The following is a 20,069-nucleotide window of genomic DNA, read 5'->3' as shown; positions in this document are numbered from 1 at the left end:
CTCTCTCTCTCTAAACCCAACTCCGCAAGTGAAACCATTGATCTCCCCACTAGATAGGACATGACATCCAGGGGTGAAAGTCTCCCTGGCAGAGTGGGAGATGACTCAGAAGGACGAGTCTGGCTCTGGTACCATGAGATCAACAATGTGATCCTAACCAAAAAGAGGAAAAGAAGTGTAACAAATAAGATATTGGTGGCTGAGAGAGCTCAAATAGAATTGAGAGGCTACTCTGCAGGTTACTCTTAGGCAAGCTTCAGTTAGACATTGCTACTATCATAACTTGCTAAACCCCAACCAAAACCATTCCTGCCATTCACAAAGAATATCTAGGGTATTATATAAGATTCTACAAAGTTTCCATCCACTAGGGTAACTTTCCAGAAACCTACAACCTTCAGATGGGTCCCTGGACCAGATAAGTCCTGCAATCAAGAGATGCCAGCCTTTTCAGAACATCAACTAGTTTCATCCCCCATCCCATATTATCAACAGCCCTTTTCAACATGAAAAAATTAGAATGGCTTTAGCCCAAATACCCCTAAGGAGTGAGAGAAAGACCAAAGGTGATGGTGGGGTTATACAGAGAAGGTCGGGTTTAACAAATGAGTATGAGTGCTGACTCAGTATACTGATATTTCTTTTAGTCTCCAGTACTTTAGAACAGCTAAAAATAAAAACCTAAAATTGAAGAACTATAACCCATACTAAACTCCGAAACCAATTCTACAACTAATTGTTGTGATGTACTTTGAAATTTTTTGCTTTTTTGTATATATGGTATTTTCACAAAAAAGAAAAAAGAGAGAAGGAAGAGTATAATGGAGAAGCCAGAATTTAACAAGTGAATATGACTGCTGAATCAGTACATTGATATTTCTTTTGGTCTCCAGCGTCTTGGAGCAGTTAGAAGAAAAAGTGAAGAATAGTGGAAGTGTAACCCATAGCAAATTTTAAAATCTGTTATATAACTACTTGTTAAAATGTACTTGGAAATTCATTGCTTTTATATATATATATATGCTACTTTTTCACAATAAAAAAGTTAAAAAAAATAGGTGGTAATTTTTATAACAAAAAAGGATATATTAATATTTTTGAAAAAGAAGAAATACTATGTTCCCTTGAAGTTGTGTTGGTATTTAAATAAGCAGTTTTAGGCATAATAAAAAAATTAATGCACCTTAAAAAAAATCAGCTGGAAATAATATGATGAAAGTAAAACTGTGAATTCCTTAGGTTTAGTCTAATTAGGACCAAGAGCCTATATATAATACTGTCTGTGAGTAAGTTTATTCAATTTGTCTGTTCTATTCAGTGCCTACTATAATGCATATTTCTAACCTTTATAAGGATTTAAGCAGAGATGAAATAAAATTTAAAAGTGAGAGAAGAATTATATTCATTATGGTAAATAGCAGGGGAGTATAACACCACCTTCACTGAATTCTAAAGAATTCTTCCACATCAGCCATAAGTCAAGTCATTGTTTTGGTAAGAAAATTTCAATCCTGAATTAAAATGGATTCTTTAACTTTTGAGTCAAGATTCTAAAATTTCCTCAAATCAAATAAAAATTTCGATTATGATACATATAAGAGTAAAAGCAAAACCAAATAAAATATTATATTCAAAGAAGAATGAATGTGACAGATTCAAGAATTAGAGTGCTTGAAAGAAAGGCAACAAAAACTAAAACTTACCTGCTAAGTCACTGTTTGAGTCTTAAAATTCCTGCACAATCAATCACAATTTTCTAACACTATAGAAGAAGACATTTTAGCAACTTCAGGAAATAAATGGAAAGACAAAGACAATAAACAATACTATGAAAATGAGAAGAAAAATAAAATTTGGAGGATTATGGACCAAGCTTTATCTAGTTCTTACAGAGTAGAAAATACTTATAATTTATCCCTCAAAATTTAATTAGCATATTTTTATTTCTAGAGGTGAAATACTGAGAAAGTGTCAAAATATCATTAAAACTTGCTACTATAAAATTAAATTTTAAAAAAAGTTTATACCCTGTGCTTAGAAGGAGGTAGGTTGACATCAAAGAAAGAAGTATGCTGAACAATCGCTGAAAGAGAATCGTAGAACTCAGCAGTGGCACAACCAAAGAAGAAGCTGCAATAAAATAGAGCAGGTAACATGTCAGTACAAGAGACACAAACTATGCTAATTTAGAAGCACTAAATAATTTATTGGTATTTATGCCATTTTTCTTTTCTTTATGGCATTGTGATCTTTCAACATGAGGCTATATTTACCTCAATTTTTCTGTAAGAAATCTGAAACTTCACCTTTTCAATTAAAATTACATTCCAATATTTTAACTATATTTTAATTTAAATAACTTGGTTTCCTCAATTTATATTCAGTTTAGTTTACTGTAATAATATGAACTCTTGAATGAATAATTTATTTTTTTCTAATGAAATAAGAAATATTACTCAAGATTCAGCAATTCTTTTCTTCATTAGGATTTATATCCTAATTCAAAGACAACTTAAACCCCAGAAATAGCTTTTTCCAAAGCTTCCCCGTTTCCCTCCCCCCCTCCAAATGTTTTCTCACTGCAAAGTATGCATTGACAGTTGTAGTGTGCCACTTGGAAAATTAGAAGCAGGAGAGAATGATTCACTACACATGTGAATTCTAATAAGAGTATTTTCATCTTTCCCCACAGGATAAGAAAAACAACTATTCAGTGAGGGAAGGAGATATGAAAGGGAGGCAGCAAAACATAAACTTCTCCCACTTCTGTTTTGTAAAGGAAATGTGTCTAATTTACTAATACCCCTAGTTATGGTAGTTGTCATGGTTAGGTTCATGTGTTAACTTGGCCAGGTGGTGGTACCTGTTTGGTTGGGCAAGTGCTGGCTTGTCTGTTGCTATGAGGACATTTCATAGAATTAAATCATGATCACGTCGGCTACATCCACAGCTGTTTCCATTTGTAATCAGGCAAGGGGAGTGTCTTCTGCAATGAGCAATGCTTAATCTAATCACTAGAAGCCTTTTAAGGAGGATTCAGAAGAGATAGGCTCTCTTCCTGCTTCAGTGGGTGAAAGTCTCCTGTGGAGTTCGTCTAGACCCTCCATCGGAATCATCAGCTTCACAACCTTCCCTTCTGCTTTTGAATTCTACATTCCCACAGTTACGTAAGACACTTTTATAAATTTATACTTATGAATATTTCCTGTTGATTCTGTTTCTCTAGAGAACTCTTAACTAATACAGTGGTAAAGTTCCCAGACTATAGAGACAGGTGACTTGGGATGGAATTGGGCTCAATCACTTGTTAACCATGTAACTGTGGGGAAAGTCTGTTAAGCCACCTAAGTTCTCTTATCTGTCAACTAGTAATAATAAAAAGTTGTGAGGTTTAAGTATAATTTCACCTATTACATGCTTCTTGAATATAATGCATGGCACACAGTAGGTGCTTAGTAACTGTTAGTCATTATTATTGTTACTAGTCACTATCTAATAAATTAAGTTAAATATAAAGACAATCTCATTCAGAGTCAGATCACTGTAAGATCTAAGACTATGTGAGTTATATTAAGACTAAGTCATCTAAAACTTAGATGAGTAGTTTCTAATTTTTTGAGATGTGTGGTCCCAATAATGTTATCATAACCTGATTCATATTTAACTGGAAGAAATAACATTTCGATATTTATTAAGAAGTCAGTCTAAATGAGATGTCTTACATAAAACTGTAATATCTTGCCTGCCATGCTGGAGACCCGGGTTTGATTCCCAGAGCCTGCCCAGGCCAAAAAAAAAAAAAGTTAAAACTGTAAAATATTTTCTGTCCTTATTTTACTTTGTGTAAAGGATTGATGAGGTACTAATGGGGAAATAAAAGTCCCATTCTGAGTCACATAAGTTAGAACCAGTTTCATAACACTATGTACTTGGTGATCATAGCTTATCAGAAAATATCTTATTGGAAGGGTGTAAGATCTTGTTGATTTGTCCAGGTATATTGTATATATATAGTATATTGTATATATGTATATATGGTATATTGTATATATGGTATATTGATGCCTGGAAGAGATCTCTGTAGATTTTGATGATCTACCTATGAATCAACCATTTAATGCTATACACCATCTTTAAATACCAATATATATGACCCAACATATCCTAGAGAAATTTGGGTAGTGAATAAAGAAGTATTTGCAAAGTCCTCTTGGGGAACTGGGGAGAAAGGAGGAAATATTCAACTTCCCCATTTGGAGAATTTCTGATATTCTTGTAAGCAGTGGGGACAACCAAATCAATGGGCTGAACTCAATCTTGGGGTTTGCCCCTATGAAACATTCCCACAAAGGACAGGCTAAGCCTACTTAAAATTAGGCCTAATAGTTATAGAGAACCCCATGTGACCTCTCTCTCTCTAAGCCAGTTTGGCAGGTAAACTCACTGCCATCCCCCTTAAGTGGGACATGACTCCCAGGGGTATTTAAATCTCTCTGGCAATGTAGGACAGAACTCCCGGGATCACCTGGGACCTGGCATCAAGAGATTGAGAAAGCCTTCTTGACCAAAATAGGGAAGAGAGAAATGCTACAAAATAAAGTTTCAGTGGCTGAGAGATTTCCAAACAGAATCAAGAGGTTATCCTGGAGGTTGTTCTTATGCATTATATAGACATCTCCTTTTAGTTTATGGTGTAGTGGAGTGGCTGGAGGGAAGTACCTGAAACTGCTGAACTGTGTTCCAGTAGCTTTGATCCTTGAAGACAACTGTGAGATGATACAGCTTTTACAATGTGACCGTGTGAGTGTGAAAACCTTGTGTCTGATGCTCTTTTTATCCAGGGTATGGACAGATGAGTAAAAAATTATGGAGAAAAAATAAATAATGGGGGAGTAAGAGATAAAAATACTTGGGTAGATTGCAATACTTTTGGTCAATGAGAAGGAGGGGTAAGGAGTATGGAATGTATGAGTATTTTCCTTTTTCTTTTTTCCAGAGTGATATAAATATTCTAAAAATGATCATGGTGGTGAATACACAACTATGTGATGATACTGTGAACCACTGATTGTATACCATGTATGGACTGTATGTGTGAGAAGATTTGTCAATGAATATATACTTCCTTAAAATACACTTATTAGAGCTAGACTATGGTATATTGATGCCTGGAAGAGATCTCTGGAGATTTTGATGATCTAACTATGAATCAACCATTTAATGTCACACACCATCTTTAAATACCAAAGAACAAACAACCCAATTATAAAATGGGCAAAAGATTTTTCTGAAGAGGAAATACAAATGGCTAAAAAGACATGTTCATCTTCACTAGCTATTAAAAATGCAAATCAAAAGCACAATGAGGGAGAACTTCCAGGCCAAGATGGCAGCTTAGCAATGTGTGCGTTTTAGTTTGTCCTCCAGAACAACTAGTAAATAACCAGAAACAATACAGAACAGCTCCTGGGGTCATGTCAGTGACTGGACACACAACATACCCCAGTCTGGATAGCTGGACCAGCTGCAAGCCCCCCCAGAACCATGAGTTCCCCAAGCCACGGCAGCCGGCACCCCTCCCCCACAGGAATGTCATTACTGCAGGGTGCTGTAAATAGATGGTAATTAATATTTTAAAATTTCAACTTATGTGTGAGACTAAAACAAAAAAATGTTTATTTGGTACAAAATTCATATTTTGACTAGTGCATTTCCTAATATAACTTATGTAGATAGCTTGCTTGAACAACATAAGTACATGGAACCTTGGGTAGGACATGAGATTTTGTTGGTGTGTCCAGAGTGATGCCCTGATGAATCCCAGAGTGATTTGAGCAGTGAGCAGAAAAGTATTTGCAAAGTCCCCTTTGGTGAATGGTGAGAACGGGGGAAAAGTCAACCTCCCCAAGTTGAATTCTTGATATTCTCACAAGCAGTGTGGACAACCAAAGCTATAGGCTGAGCCCCCAGTCTTGGGTTCGTTCACAGGAAACTTAACCCCATAAAGGATAGGTCAAGCCTAATTAAATTAGGCCTAGGAGTCACCCCCAAGAGAACCTCTTTTGTTGCTCAGATGTGGCCTCTCTCTCTCAGCCAACACAACAAGCAAACTCACCACCCTCCCCCTGTCTATGTGGGATATGACTCCTGGGGGTGTGGACCTTCCTGGTGGCGTGGGACAGAAATCCGAGAATGAGCTGGGACTCAGCATCAAGGGATTGAGAAAAACTCTAGAATGAGCTGAGACCCAGCATCAAGGGATTGAGAAAACCTTCTTGACCAAAAGGGAGAAGAGTGAAATGAGACAAACTGTCAATGGTTGAGAGATTCCAAACAGAGTCGAGAGGTTATCCTGAAGGTTATTCTTACGCATTAAGTAGATATCACCTTGTTATCCAAGAGGAAATGGAGAGGCTGGAGGGAACTGCCTGAAAATGTAGAGCTGTGTTCCCGTAGCCATGTTTCTTGATGATGATTGTATAATGGTATAGCTTTACAGTGTGACTGTGTGATTGTGAAAATCTTGTGTCTTATGCTCCTTTTATCTACCTTGTCAACAGATGAGTAGAACATATGGAATAAAAATAAATAATAGGGGGAACAAATGTTAAAATAAACCTAGTTTGACATGCTAGTGATCAATGAAAGGGAGGAGTAAGGGGTATGGTATGTCTAATTTTTTTTTCTGTTTTCGTTTTATTTTTCTGCTGTCTTTTTATTTCTTTTTCTGAATTGATGCAAATGTTCTAAGAAATGATCATGATGATGAAAATGCAACTATGTGATGATATTGTGAATTACTGATTATATATGTAGAATAGAATGATCACATATTAAGAAAAAAAGAAGCTTTAAAGTGAGTGTTTTTGTTAAAATGTTAAGAATGTTTGTGTTTATATGTTGTTTTGTCAATAAAATATTTTTTAAAAAAAGCACAATGAGTAGAAACTCGGAGAAATGAAGGAGAAAGCATGGATTATAAAGTTGGGGCCTACTGTAAAGGTTCCTATTGTAAGCTCTTACAGCAGTCTTATATATTTATGAGTTGTAACTGTTATGTCTAAATTCTGAGTTACTGAGCTATTTGTATATAATCTAGTCATTCCCTTCAGGTATTTATGTGACGCCTGTGAGACTCAAAGTTAGAGCACTGAAGCTATGAAAGTCAGTATTACCTCATTCATCAACTGTTAAGAGAGCTAAAGTGATCAGACTTCACCTAGAGATATGAATGAAGCTGATCTGGATAGGACTAAGGTAAACCAGAATACTGGGTAAATGGTGATATGGCCTATATTTTCAAACTTAAACTTCTGTGCAAGACCAAAGGGAGACAGATTTATTTGGTACAAAATTTATATTTTGGGTAACACATTATCTAATTTAACTCGTTTAGTCATTTTACTTGAACACCATAATTACATGGAATCTTGAATAGGGCATGAGATCATGCTGGTTTGTACAGGTTAGTGTGATGCCCCAGTACATTCCAGTCTAATTTAGGCAGAGAATAAGAAGTATCTGCAAAGTCCCCTTGGGGGAATGCAGAGAAAAGAGGGGATATTAAACTTCCCCATCTGTAGAATCCGTGATATTTTTAAAAGCAATGGGGACAAGCAATTCAATAGGCTTCACCCTCAATCTTGGGGCTCACCCTTGTGAAGCCTATTCCTACAAAGGAGAGGCTAAGCCTACTTATAATTAGGCCTAAGAGTCATGCCCAGAGAACCTCTTTTGTTGCTCAGATGTGGCGTCTCAGCCAACTCAGCCATGAACTCATTGCCCTCCCCACTACATGGGACATGACTCCCAGGGGTGTAAATCTCCTTGGCAACATGGGGCATGACTCCAGGGAATGAGCCAGGACTTAGCATCATGGGATTGAGAAACCCTTCTTGACCAAAAGGGGTTAGAAAGAAATGATACAAAATAAAATGTCAGTGGCTGAGAGATTTCAGAGTTGAAAGGTTATCCTGGAGGTACTTCTTTTTTGTTTTGTTTTGTTTTGTTTTGTTAACATGGGCATAAAACACATTTATTTTTCCCAAATGTTACCCTTTGAGAGATTTTTAAAAGCACATAACAACTGTGTACAATGTAGAAAAGATAAACATTCACTGTCTCCTACAAAGATTTTAACAAGTAATAAACTATATTGTTCCATGGTTTTGAATGATATAAAAGATGAAGCCTCTTAGATAAATTTCTCCTACTTTTATTATCATTTCTATTTATTTATTTATTCATTTATTTTTAAATACCAAAAAACACATAAAAAACACAAATATTCCTATTTTGATCATTCCATTCTACATATATAATGAGTAATTCACAATATCATCACATAGTTGCATATTCATCATCATGATCGTTTCTTGGAACATTTGCATCTATTCAGAAAAAGAAATAAAATGAAAACAGAAAAAAAAGTCATACATACCATACCCATTATCCCTCCCTTTCATTGATCACTAGCATTTCAAACTAAATTTATTTTAACATTTGTCTGGAGGCAATTCTTATGCATTAAGTAGATTGTCCCTTTTTAGCTTATGGTGTAGTGGGTGGCTAGAGGGAATTACATGTAACTGTTGAACTGTGTTCCAGTAGCCTTGATCCTTGAAGATGACTGTATAACTATATAACTATTTTACAATGTGACTGTTTGATTGCAAAAATCTTGTGTCTGATGCTCCTTTTATCTAGGGTATGGACAGATGAGCACAAAAAAATAAGGATAAAAATTAAATAAATAATAGGGGGGATAAAGGATAAACATTGGGAAGATTGAAATCTGGTGGCCAATGAGAGGGAGGGGTAAGGGGTATGAGATGTATTAATTTTTTCTTTTTTCATGTTACTTCTTTTTCTGGAGTGATGAAAATGTCCAAAATATCATCATATAGTTGTGATGAATATACAACTATATGATGATATTTTTAGTCACTGATTGTATAATATGTTGGACTGAATGTGTATGAAGCTTTCTCAATAAGAATATTTTTAAAAAGACACAATGAAATATTTCACACCTAGAAGAACGGCTGCCATTAAACAGGAAACTACCAATGTTGGAGAAGATGTATAGAAATTCAAACATTTATCTACTGCTCATGGAGATGTATAATGGTATAGCCACTGTGGAAGACAGTTTGGCAATTCCTCAGAAAACCAAATAACAAGTTATCCTCAGAAAACTAAATAACAAGTGACCCTATGACACAGCAATTCCACTACTTGGTATATACCCAGAAAAGCTGAAAGCAGTGACACGAACAGGCATAGGCACACTGATGTTCATAGCAGTGTCATTCACAATTGCCAAAAGATGGGAACAACCCAATTGTCCATCCATAGACGAGTGGATAAACAAAATGTGATATATACATACAACAGAATATTAAGGAGGAGTGAGGTCCTGAAGCATATGACAATATGGATGAACCTTGAGGATATGCTGAGTGAAATAAGCCAGACACAAAAGGACAGATCCTATATGACTTCATTAATATGAACCACCTAGAAAATGTAAACTCAGACTCTTAAAATGTACACTATAGGGGGCTTAGAGACAGACAGAAGCTAGAGAAGGGGGAGCAGTTACCTAATATGTACAGACTTATTTATGAGTTGAACTTAAATGTATGGGAACAGATTGAGGTGTTGGTAGTACATTAGTGGGATTATAAGTAATAGTACTGTCTTGAAGGTGACTGTGATGGTTTGAATCTGTTGTGTACCCCAGAAAATCCATGTCCTTTAATCCTCCTCCAGTATTGCTCGGTGGTTATCTTTTTGCTTGTTTCCACAATTCCACCCAATTGTGGATGGTAACTTTTGATTAGATGGTGTTCATGAAGATGTAGCGCCACCCATTCAGGGTGGGGTTGCTTACTGGAGCCCTTCAAGACAGAACCATTTTGGAAAAAACTTCAGAGCCACCAGAATCAAAAGAGCCCATATGGCCAGAGATCTTTGGAGCAGAAGGAAAATGGCTCCAGGCAAGTCTTATGAAATGAGGAGACTAAGCTTAGCAGATGTCATGATGTACCTTTCCAGCAGAGAGAGAAACTCTGAATCATCAGCCTTCTTGAATCAAGGTATCTTTCCCTGGATGCCTTAATTTGGACATTTTCACAGACTTAGAACTGTAAACTGGCAACTTAATAAATTCCTCTCTTTAAAAGCTGTTTGGTTTCAGGTATATTGCATTCTGGCAGCCTGCAAACTAAAACAATGACTATGATAGAGGGGGGTTGTGTAAAGTCATATATCTCACTGATTTGCATTACAAATAAAAATAAATTCTCACGTGAACTACTTCAAAAGTATGACACTTCTACAAAAAATTAGCAATAGGGTGGTATATGGGAAAAACCACATCTTGCATGCTATGGATTATATTAAACAGGAATATCTCACTAGTTATCACAATACTATGGGTAAACAATTGGGGAGGGAGATAAGGTTTATAAAGTGTTTGGGGTTTTCTCTTTGGTGTGGATGTGTCTGTTACTTTTCTATTTGGAGCAATGAAAATTGTTTAAAATTGAGAGTGATGATGATTGTGCAACTCAATGAAGATTCTGTGAGACATGGTTTATTTGGGATAGAATACAAGTTATGTGAATATATCTCAATAAAATCTGCAGATTCAAAATAAATAAACAGAAAGATTCAAGTGTTAGAGAAAATATGGAGAGAGGTATATCTATCCAGTGTTGGTAGGTTAGCAAATGGTGCAGCTCCTCCTTAGGGTAATATAGCAGATCCATGGAGGCTAAATATAGGGCTGCCATATGATCATACAATGGTATTACTAGGAATATATCAGAAGAACTGAAAGCAGAGACTCAAACACACTTTTGCATACTGATGTTTATGGTGGCATTATTCATGATCCCTAATGAATGGAGATGTTTGAAGGGTATAATGACTAAGAAGCAGAAGGGCAAACTGTGGTGTATGCATATGATGGAATACTCTGTGGCTATGGAAACGAACAAAGTCGTGAGGCATGCAAACAAGGTGAGTGAACCTTGAGGACATTATATTGAGCAAAATAAGCCAAAGACAAAAAAACAGATATTATATGATCTCTTTTATAAAATACCTTTAAGAAAACTGGGGCCTAGATTGTAAGCTCTTATAGCAGTCACATTTATTCCTAAACTGTGTGACACCTAGGTCTAAGAGTTAGAGTTCTGCAGCTCTGAAAGTCAGCATTACTCCACAGAGCAACTGTTAAAGAAGCCAAAAAAGAGATCAGCCTTCAATTAAAGATAAGAACAAAGCTGATTTGGTTAGGACTAAGGTAAATCAGAATACAGGGTAAAGGCTGATATTGTACTTTAGAACTTCACCTACAGTATGAGACCAAAGGAAGAGATGTTTATTTTACTCAAAACTTAAAATTTTCTGTAATTCTATATAGCTCAATGTAATACCCTGATACATTTCAGAGTATGTTGGGCACATAATTAAAAAGCAAAGTCCTCTGAGGGACTGGAAAAAAAATCCCTACCTGGGAAATTCCTGAGACTCTCTCAAGATTAGGGACTCCCAAGTTCATAGTTCAAGTCCTTGATCTTGAAACTTGCTCCTATGAAACTTATTTCTGTAACAGGGAAGATAAGTCTATCTATAATTATGCCTAAGTGTTACTTCCAGAGAACCTCTTTTGTGGCTCAGATATGGCCTCTCTCTCTCTAAGCCCAACTATGGAAGCAACTACATGGGACATGACTTCCAGGGGTGTAAGTTTCCCTGGCAAGATGGGATATCACTCCCAGGGATGAGCCTGGCTCTGACATCAAGGGATCATCAAGGCCTTCCTGACTAAAAGCGGGGGAAAGAAATGTAACAAAATAAGACATTGGTGGCAAGAGATTTCAGAGTTGAGATGCTATTCTGGAGGTTACTCTGATGCAAACTTCAGCTAGTATTGCAAATGGCCATAGTGTGCCAAGCCCCAACAAAAAGTGTATTTGAAAACCCTAAATAATACCCAGGGCTCTATCTGAAGCTCTAGAACTCACTAAGTTTATTTTTTAGAAACTTACAACTTCCACATTGTTCCTATGCCACATAAGCCCGGAAACCCAGAGGCATCAGTCTTTCTAAGAACATCAATTAGTTGCATTCCCCTACTCAAAAATGTCAACACCCATTTTTAATATGAAGAAGTTAGAACAGTCATTGCCAAATATTCCTAAAGATTGGGAGAAGGATCAAATGTGAGGGGGGAGTTGTAACAGGTAAGAAAGGATTTAACAAATGATTGTGACTACTGAATGATTGTATTGATAGTTCTTGTTAATTTCTAGTGTATTAGAACAGCTAGAAGGAAATATCTGAAATTGTGGAACTGTAACCCATACCATACTTTAAAACTTGCTCTAAACTACTTGTTAAACCGCACTTTGAAATTTATCACTGTTCTGCATATATGTTTTCACTATAAAAAAATGTTAAAGAGAAAAAGAAGAATAAACTCTTAAGAGCTCAAGGATTTAAATGCAAAAATTAAAAATATACAAACAAGTAATAGAAGAATAAATGAATTTCTCTATAACCTGTCAGGAAAGGTATTCCAACTATGACTATACCCTAGATACATTTTTAAAAAAAACTGATTGCTTAAAATTAAAAATCTTTGGTAGCATAGAATAGTCAAAAGACTAATGAAAAACTAGAAAAAAGACCAACATTCCCAATTTATAAAAAATTTTTAAAAGCAGCAAAAGTCTCTCTCTAAGTCACCTCTGTAAATAAGCTCACTACCTTCCCTCCCCCTATGTGGATATGACTCCCAGGGGTGAAAGACTCTTGATAATGTGGAACATGACTCCCAGGGATATGTCTAGCCCTGGCATCTTGGGATTGAGAATGCCTTCTTCACCAAAAAGGGGGAAAAGAAATGAAACAAAATAAAGTTTCAGTGGTTAAGAGATTTCAAACACAATTGAGAGGTCATTTTGGAGGTTACTCTCATGCAAGTTTCAGCCAGATATTGCAAACTGCCACAGTATGCTAAGCCCCAACCAACAGTATTCCTGAAAACCCTAAAGAATAATCTGGACTCTATCTAAGACTCTATAAATGACTTTCTTAGACTCTATAAATGACTTTCTTAGTAAACTTATTTGTCAGAAACTTAAGGCATCCAGATAAGCCCTGAAACCCAGATGTCCTCTCTAAGAACATCAACAAGTTTCATTCCCCTACCCTATCAGATCAATACCCGTTTCCAGCACAAAGAAGTTAAAATAGTCATTGCCCAGACATCTCTGAAGATTGACTCATCAGGTAAGTGGGAAGTAGTATAATTGAGAAATTAGGATTTGGCAAATGACTATGACTACTGACTCAATATATCGATATATCTTTACAGTCTCTGTTATAATAAAATAGCTAAAGGGAAATACCTGAAATTGTTGAGCTGTGTTGCTCTTTGAAAATGGCTATTTAACAGCATAGTTTTTGTCATGTGACCATGTGACTATAAAGTCCTTGTGACTGACACTCCCTTTGTATGGTATATTGGTAGATGTGTAATAAAATGGAGACAAAGAAAAAAACAGTAAATCTCCCTCTAATGCTTAAGTTGCTCAGTTCCACTCTGACAACCACTGTTTCCCATTTCTTCTGTAATCAATTCAGAGATATTCCATATTGCAAATAAACCAAAAGGTTAAAAAGAAAAAAGAACAAAAGCAGCAAAAATTCTATAGAAAAATGAGGAAAAGACATGAATAGACAATTCCCAAAAAGACATAATTATGGCACTTAAGCATATAAAAGGATATTCAACTTAATTCATAATAAGAAAAATGCAGACTAAAACAGAGGGGACACTATTTTTCAAACTTATGACTGGCATACATTCAAAATCTTGGCAATAATTGATTGGCATTGGTATACATTTACTGATGGGCATAAATTCAAAAGCTACAGAGAAGGCAGTGGGGAACAGGCACTCTGATACTTGCTGGAAGGAATAAAAAGTGGTATAATACCTCTGAAGAGGAATCTGGCAATGTCTGAGTCAGCAATCTAACTTGTAGGAATTTGTCCTGAAAATACACCTCCAGCAATACAAATACACATATGTTCAATGTTATTCAGTACAGCACTATTTGTCATTTCAAAAAATCATGACTTACCTAAAGAACAAAGGATTGATTAAATAGGAGATTGGTTAAATAAACAATGGAATATACACACAATGGAAGCCTACAGAGCTGTAGCTGAAGGATAAACCAGAAAGCAATGAAGGTTATTATCTACAAAGGGTAGGTAGGGGAGGAGACAGCAATGGAAGTAATAGTTGTGATGTTTCTTTGAGTGTGCTTTTTTATATAGTTTCTATGTTTGAAAGCATGAAATGAATAGTCTACATACTAAAAAGTTAGATTAAGTAAAAAAGAATGGGAAAGAAAAAATACCTAAAACAGAAATCATACTGAGATAAACAAACTTAGTTGAATATATATCCATATATTTCCTGGTTCTGTCTGTTGAAAGGGCCAAAAGCAAAGATGTCTTAGTAGTGGCAAACACACATAGCGTCCAGATCTTGGTGTCTAATATTCCCTACTTAAAAGAACCATAGCTCCTCAGGGTAGAGAGGGGTAAGCCTAGAACATTGTCTTGATGCAAGAAAGTAAGAAAAAACTAAAATAAAGGGGTGGGGGGTGGGGAGGCGGGGAGATCTGTTACAAAGACTTGGAAGCCAGCTTTGAGGGTCACCCACTGGCCAACTCTAGGACAATTTGAGCACCAAATAATCACCTATAATAATGACAAAAGTCATTGAAAATGCAAAAGGTTAAATTGTATATCATATCATTCAAAAGCATTATAAAGTGTCTTTTTAAAATGAAAAACCTTGGCTTAAAGCCTGCTCTCACTTTGCTTGGAAAGGAAAGCCCAGATTCTTAAATAAATATGTTTCCTTCACACTTACACATACCAACATTCTTAGATAATAGTACTACATATAGATATAGGTTTGAAACATTTAACAGGTTTTATAAAATGTGTAATATGTTGGGAGGTGACTAATCAACCTTATTTAAAACAAAAGAAATACAGATAAAATTTAACTGTCACCTGCTCCCTTTGTAAAGAAAACTGAGAATTTATGAATTAACATGAAAATTAAGCATAAGAACCTCTCACCAAATCCTCTTCTCTTCTGGAATTACTCAATAGATTTTATCAGATATTAAACACACAGTCTATTATTAAGTCATAAATCCTCTATCAAGTAATTCTTATTTACACATGCATGTTCACAATAATTCTAATTTTCTTTGTCAAATTCCAGCAAGAGACTGAAATAATAGCTGGTTATTATTTTCTTGCAACAAAACTATTTCTCCCAATAATATAGATATGAATGGATAATTTTAAGACAACTGACTTGATATAAAGTTATCTCATTTGGTTTGAGAGACGTCTTACCTAGTGTTGTCCAGCTAACAATTTGATTCATAAGAGGCAGTCCTTGTTTCCTGAGTAGACTGTGATGGGTGCTATATACAACATACATGGAAAGCATTAGGCTCAGCAGCTGAAAACAAATACAAAATAGGCAAATAAAATAGACAATGGTGAGAGAAAAATTTATGTACTAGAAAGAATGTTTGGGAGGGTGCTGTGAAGAAACAGAACTTGGCCAAAATGCTGTTGAAATTGGACCAGCTCAGTCTTGGAGCCAGAGTACTACTACTCTTGTAATAAACATCCTCCTTTAAAGCAGGAAATGATCCATTTTACACTCTCAAGAGTATTTTGGCATATATTATCACACTGCTTCTATTTGGAAGTATTCATTATAATTGTTAAAGGTTGCCTAAATCATGGAAATAAAGAGGGTGAAATATGTACAGTTTAATGTATGGTTTAGTACCTTCCACTGCTGGCTTTCCTCCACTGTAAAATGCATTTTTTCATTCAACATATGTATGTAGCCTGAGTTTGTATCTGGCTCTGGGAATACAAACGGTATAAGTGCTCTCCAGGAAATATTTATAAACTACTGAAGGAGTTGGCAAACTATGGCTTGTATGGTGGTAGCCTGTTTTTTTTAAATACAGTTTTATTGGAATGCCATCAGTCACATTCATTTACATATTGTCGATAGCACCCTTTGACTACAGTGGTAAAGTAAAATTTGCAACAGGCACCATATGACCCAGAAGCCTAAAATATTTACTATTTGGTTCTTTCTTATAAAAGTCTGCTGACCTCTGAATTCATGAATATATTCCCATTTTAAAGAAAGAGTTAAGCTTTGGCTGCGAAGAAAGACAGTACTCTTAAAGATCAGATAAGGACTCTCATCATCAAATCCTAGAGATGTATTTAACTTATTATCATATTTTCAATGCCTTAAGAAGGAAAAAAAATGCTGTCTGCAAAGCTATGGCACAATATGTCAATTAAAAGACAAATTCTCATTTCAGAGATGTTAAAATGTGAAAAAAATGAACATTTTTATGCAGTTTGATTAGTGTATTCTGGAGAACTGTCCAGAGGATGGAAAACTCTTCTTATATAATATCTGGTAAATAAGGTATGTATTTCAGTAAAAAAAAGAAAGAAAGAAAATATCTATGTTATATGGAAAATACATAAGCATTAAAAGAGAAACTGAGTAAACAAAAATACTTTTAAAAGTTGAATTGTACTGTAGCATCTAGATTTAACAGTTCATATTTTTAAAATTCTTTAGCTTAAAAGCTATGGTTTTGCACATAGTAAGCACGCAATAAATATTTGTTCATAATGATAGGATGCAAGAGTGGAAGGGGTTTAAAGTTGAGATGGGAAAATATGATCAAGATTTATTGTGGTAGGGGCTGGAGGGTGAGTGAAAATTACTTTAATATTGGTCAAAATAATAGAAGTTTTCAAAGTATTGAGAATCATTATCTGTGAAAGTAAATTGTTTAATTTTGGAACACAGAAATCTAAGAATGTTTAAGGTATTTTTTTGTGTATGTGTAGAAAAAACTAAGAGACGAAACAAATGTTTGTCAACAACAAGAATAAAATGCAAATTAATAAAGTTAAGTACAAAAAGGAATTTTGTAACAGATTGACCTTATACTCGAGTATTTCTAACAAAGCACATAAGAAATTTAACATGATATTCATTGTATCTATCGAGTAAGATTCAGAAATATTCACTTCCATCAAAGTACTCATTATTATTGGTGAATTCTGGCCTAAAGTTACCACAAACTTTAATATAAAGACAATTAGTTTAACCATGTAATATGAAATACGTGTTCCAGTAGCTTAACAGGATAGTTGACAAAATATTTTTCCTCCTTTTATAAGTTCTCTGATGTTTTTCAAGAGCAAATTTAACTTAAATCAACTTTTAGGTATTGTATTTTCTTTTAAGAGTGTAATTGGCAACATTTTTGATTATCCCAAATTTGCTGTGAGGTACTTTTTTGAGAAGACATATAAGCATTTTTTTTTCAGTGTTCTAGATATGATTTTTGTTTGTTTATTGTTTAAAAGAAGAAAAACAAGTTGCTTTCACCTTTATATACCAAAAAAAAAAGCTGTAAATTTAAAGAATATTATATCATATAATCTCTAATTTTAATACCCCTCTGCTGTACAGAGTAAAAAACCAAACTGAAGCTAAGTTACTGAAAATCACCCAGCTGGTATGCAGCATGGCTGGGAACTGACTCAACTCTAAAAAAAGTGCAAATCTCTTTTTATCACACCAAAGTCATCAACTAAGCCGAAGTTTATTTTCTCCTAGGACATCATCTGAAGTCATAAACTGGCTATTCCTCCTATAAATAAACCTAGAGGCTTCTTTCACGTCAAAGAAACTTAACTTTTCCATGATTCAGATAAGGACAATAAAGGATCTCAGTCCAGAGGACCTTTGCAGTTCAATTTTTGGATTTGATACAGATGTCTCATAGGCTTCCTTAACTGCCACTCTCTCAGCATCTCTGAACTTCTTCCTGTCGACCTTATGCTATTTCTACGTTTTAGAGAACACTAAACAGAGAACTTCCTTCCCAACCGGCAGAAATGAGTGCTTTAAGTACAATGTCTTAAGGACAATGTAATAAAATACAACTATAAGATACATCTGGCATATTGTTACTATAATATAGTATTGAAAATCTGTAACTAACCTGTAATAGATGTATCAGTAGCTCTTCATTTACAAACTTTCCTTTTCTTTTTATGAGAGACGGTATGACTAACAGAGATAGCAGAAGAACCAGCCAGCCTGCTCCCATTCTGTTTTGAAATACAATTTACAATTTACAATTTTCTTAAGATATTTACTGAACACATATATAAAAATGAGACATCTTACTATAATGTAGAACCTCATAGTCATTTGATTTAATCAAGATGAAGTAGAAAAATGGATACACAATGGAAGACAGATATAGTTTCACATATCTATCTTTGTAATTTTCTAAAAGAGGGAGATACAGTGAGATATCAACTAGAATGTAGAAAATTTCTCTATAAATCAGGAGTCAAAATAAAAAAGTTTCAAGTATAGCTATTAGCAAACCAATACAAATTTAAAGAAGAAATTTAAACTATATATAAAGGGAAACAATATAGTTTTTAAAAATAAAAATGACATTTTTCATTTTTAAACAGTTCTATTTGATTATTACATTTATATCTAGATTGTGCAAGTGGAAAATCTGCATAGAAACAGTTTATACAATTTCTTTAACCTTAAGGACATGAAAAATTGTTGCTCAACTATCAATATTGCTTGGAAAGGACTGATAAATACAGAGACAGTAAAAGGAAGGAAAGAGGCTTTACATAAACAATAGAAGAACTCAAAAAGCAACCTGAAGTAAGAAATAAATGAAGATATTTGAATTCATATTTTTCATAAACTGTAGTTTACGACAGCTACAAAATGTATTAGATTAGTACTACTAATAAAAGTATAGCTTAGATAGTGCAGTTTTAGAAATCAATACAAATATATTTTGGCTCTGTAAAATTGACTTCATAAAATAAATCCTGATCTATTCCATGTTGTTATTATAGTACAAATGAGATCAAATGTATGGAATCACATAAATTAGCATATACTTAAAAAAATAAGTTAAAGTAGATATACCCTCATCTATTAAAGATTAGGTTGAAATTAAAAAAACATTTGAATAAGAGTTATGAAAAAAGTAAAGAAGATGATTACATGACTAGAATGAGAGGAAATTTTAAATGAAATAAACATTTCGCTTCCAAATACACACACACACAAATGAATGCAGATGCACAGAGCCAGTAGATTACTACATTAATTTAAAAGTAAAGTTAAAAGCAAAAAAATGTAGTCAACTATTATCTACAGACTCATTACTGTCATATTGAGAAGAAATAAATATAACAGTAGTATAGGAAATCTAAGTCAGTTATATACAAAAAATTATGAACGATAACACATGAGAATGTTGTCAAGGTAAAAGTAGAGTTTCCTACAATGTAGATCTTTAATACGTGGTACCAAAGAATAATACTATGCTCAGATGAGAATAGTAGAATATTTCATTTTTCTAAGACATCTAAAATATGGACATACTTTGAGGGCAAAGATAGTGATTATATCACTAACTTTTAGACTTTTTTGTTTTGGCAACAGAACATTTTTTCTATATGAAACTTTTTTTCAAAAGATTTTTACTGAGAAATTTCCACACATATATAGTCCGTACATGGTATCCAATCAATGGTTCACAATATCATCACATAGTTGTGTATCACTCACTATGACCATTTTTAGAATATCTGTCATCACTGCAGAAAAAGAAATAAAAAACAAACACTCATACATTCCAGACCACTTACCCCTCTCTCTCACTGACCACCAATATTTCAATCTACCCAATTATTTACCCTTTATCCCCTCCTCATTATTTATTTCTTTTTATCCTTATATTTTCACTCATCTGTCCATACCCTGGATAAAAAGAACCATCTGACACAAGGTTTTCACAATCACAGTCACACTGTATAAGCTATATCATTATACAATCATC

General features: G+C 34.5%; 1 protein-coding gene across 1 annotated transcript in view; it reads right to left on the bottom strand.

Annotated features, from left to right (window-relative positions):
• PIGN (phosphatidylinositol glycan anchor biosynthesis class N) overlaps positions 1 to 20,069 on the bottom strand; it is a 193,440-nt gene that overhangs the window by 56,808 nt on the left and 116,563 nt on the right. Inside the window, exons 19-21 of the mRNA XM_077135318.1 lie at positions 18,183 to 18,291; positions 15,469 to 15,577; positions 2,028 to 2,130 (exon numbers count right to left, since the gene is read on the bottom strand). Coding sequence (XP_076991433.1) covers positions 2,028 to 2,130; positions 15,469 to 15,577; positions 18,183 to 18,291 — 321 coding nt within the window. The remainder of the gene's footprint in view (positions 1 to 2,027; positions 2,131 to 15,468; positions 15,578 to 18,182; positions 18,292 to 20,069) is intronic.

This window comes from Tamandua tetradactyla, chromosome 18 (genome assembly GCF_023851605.1).
Source record: "Tamandua tetradactyla isolate mTamTet1 chromosome 18, mTamTet1.pri, whole genome shotgun sequence".
Lineage (NCBI taxonomy): Eukaryota > Metazoa > Chordata > Mammalia > Pilosa > Myrmecophagidae > Tamandua > Tamandua tetradactyla.
Note: the sequence above shows the minus strand (reverse complement) of the source record. Positions and strands in the feature narration are given on the sequence as shown.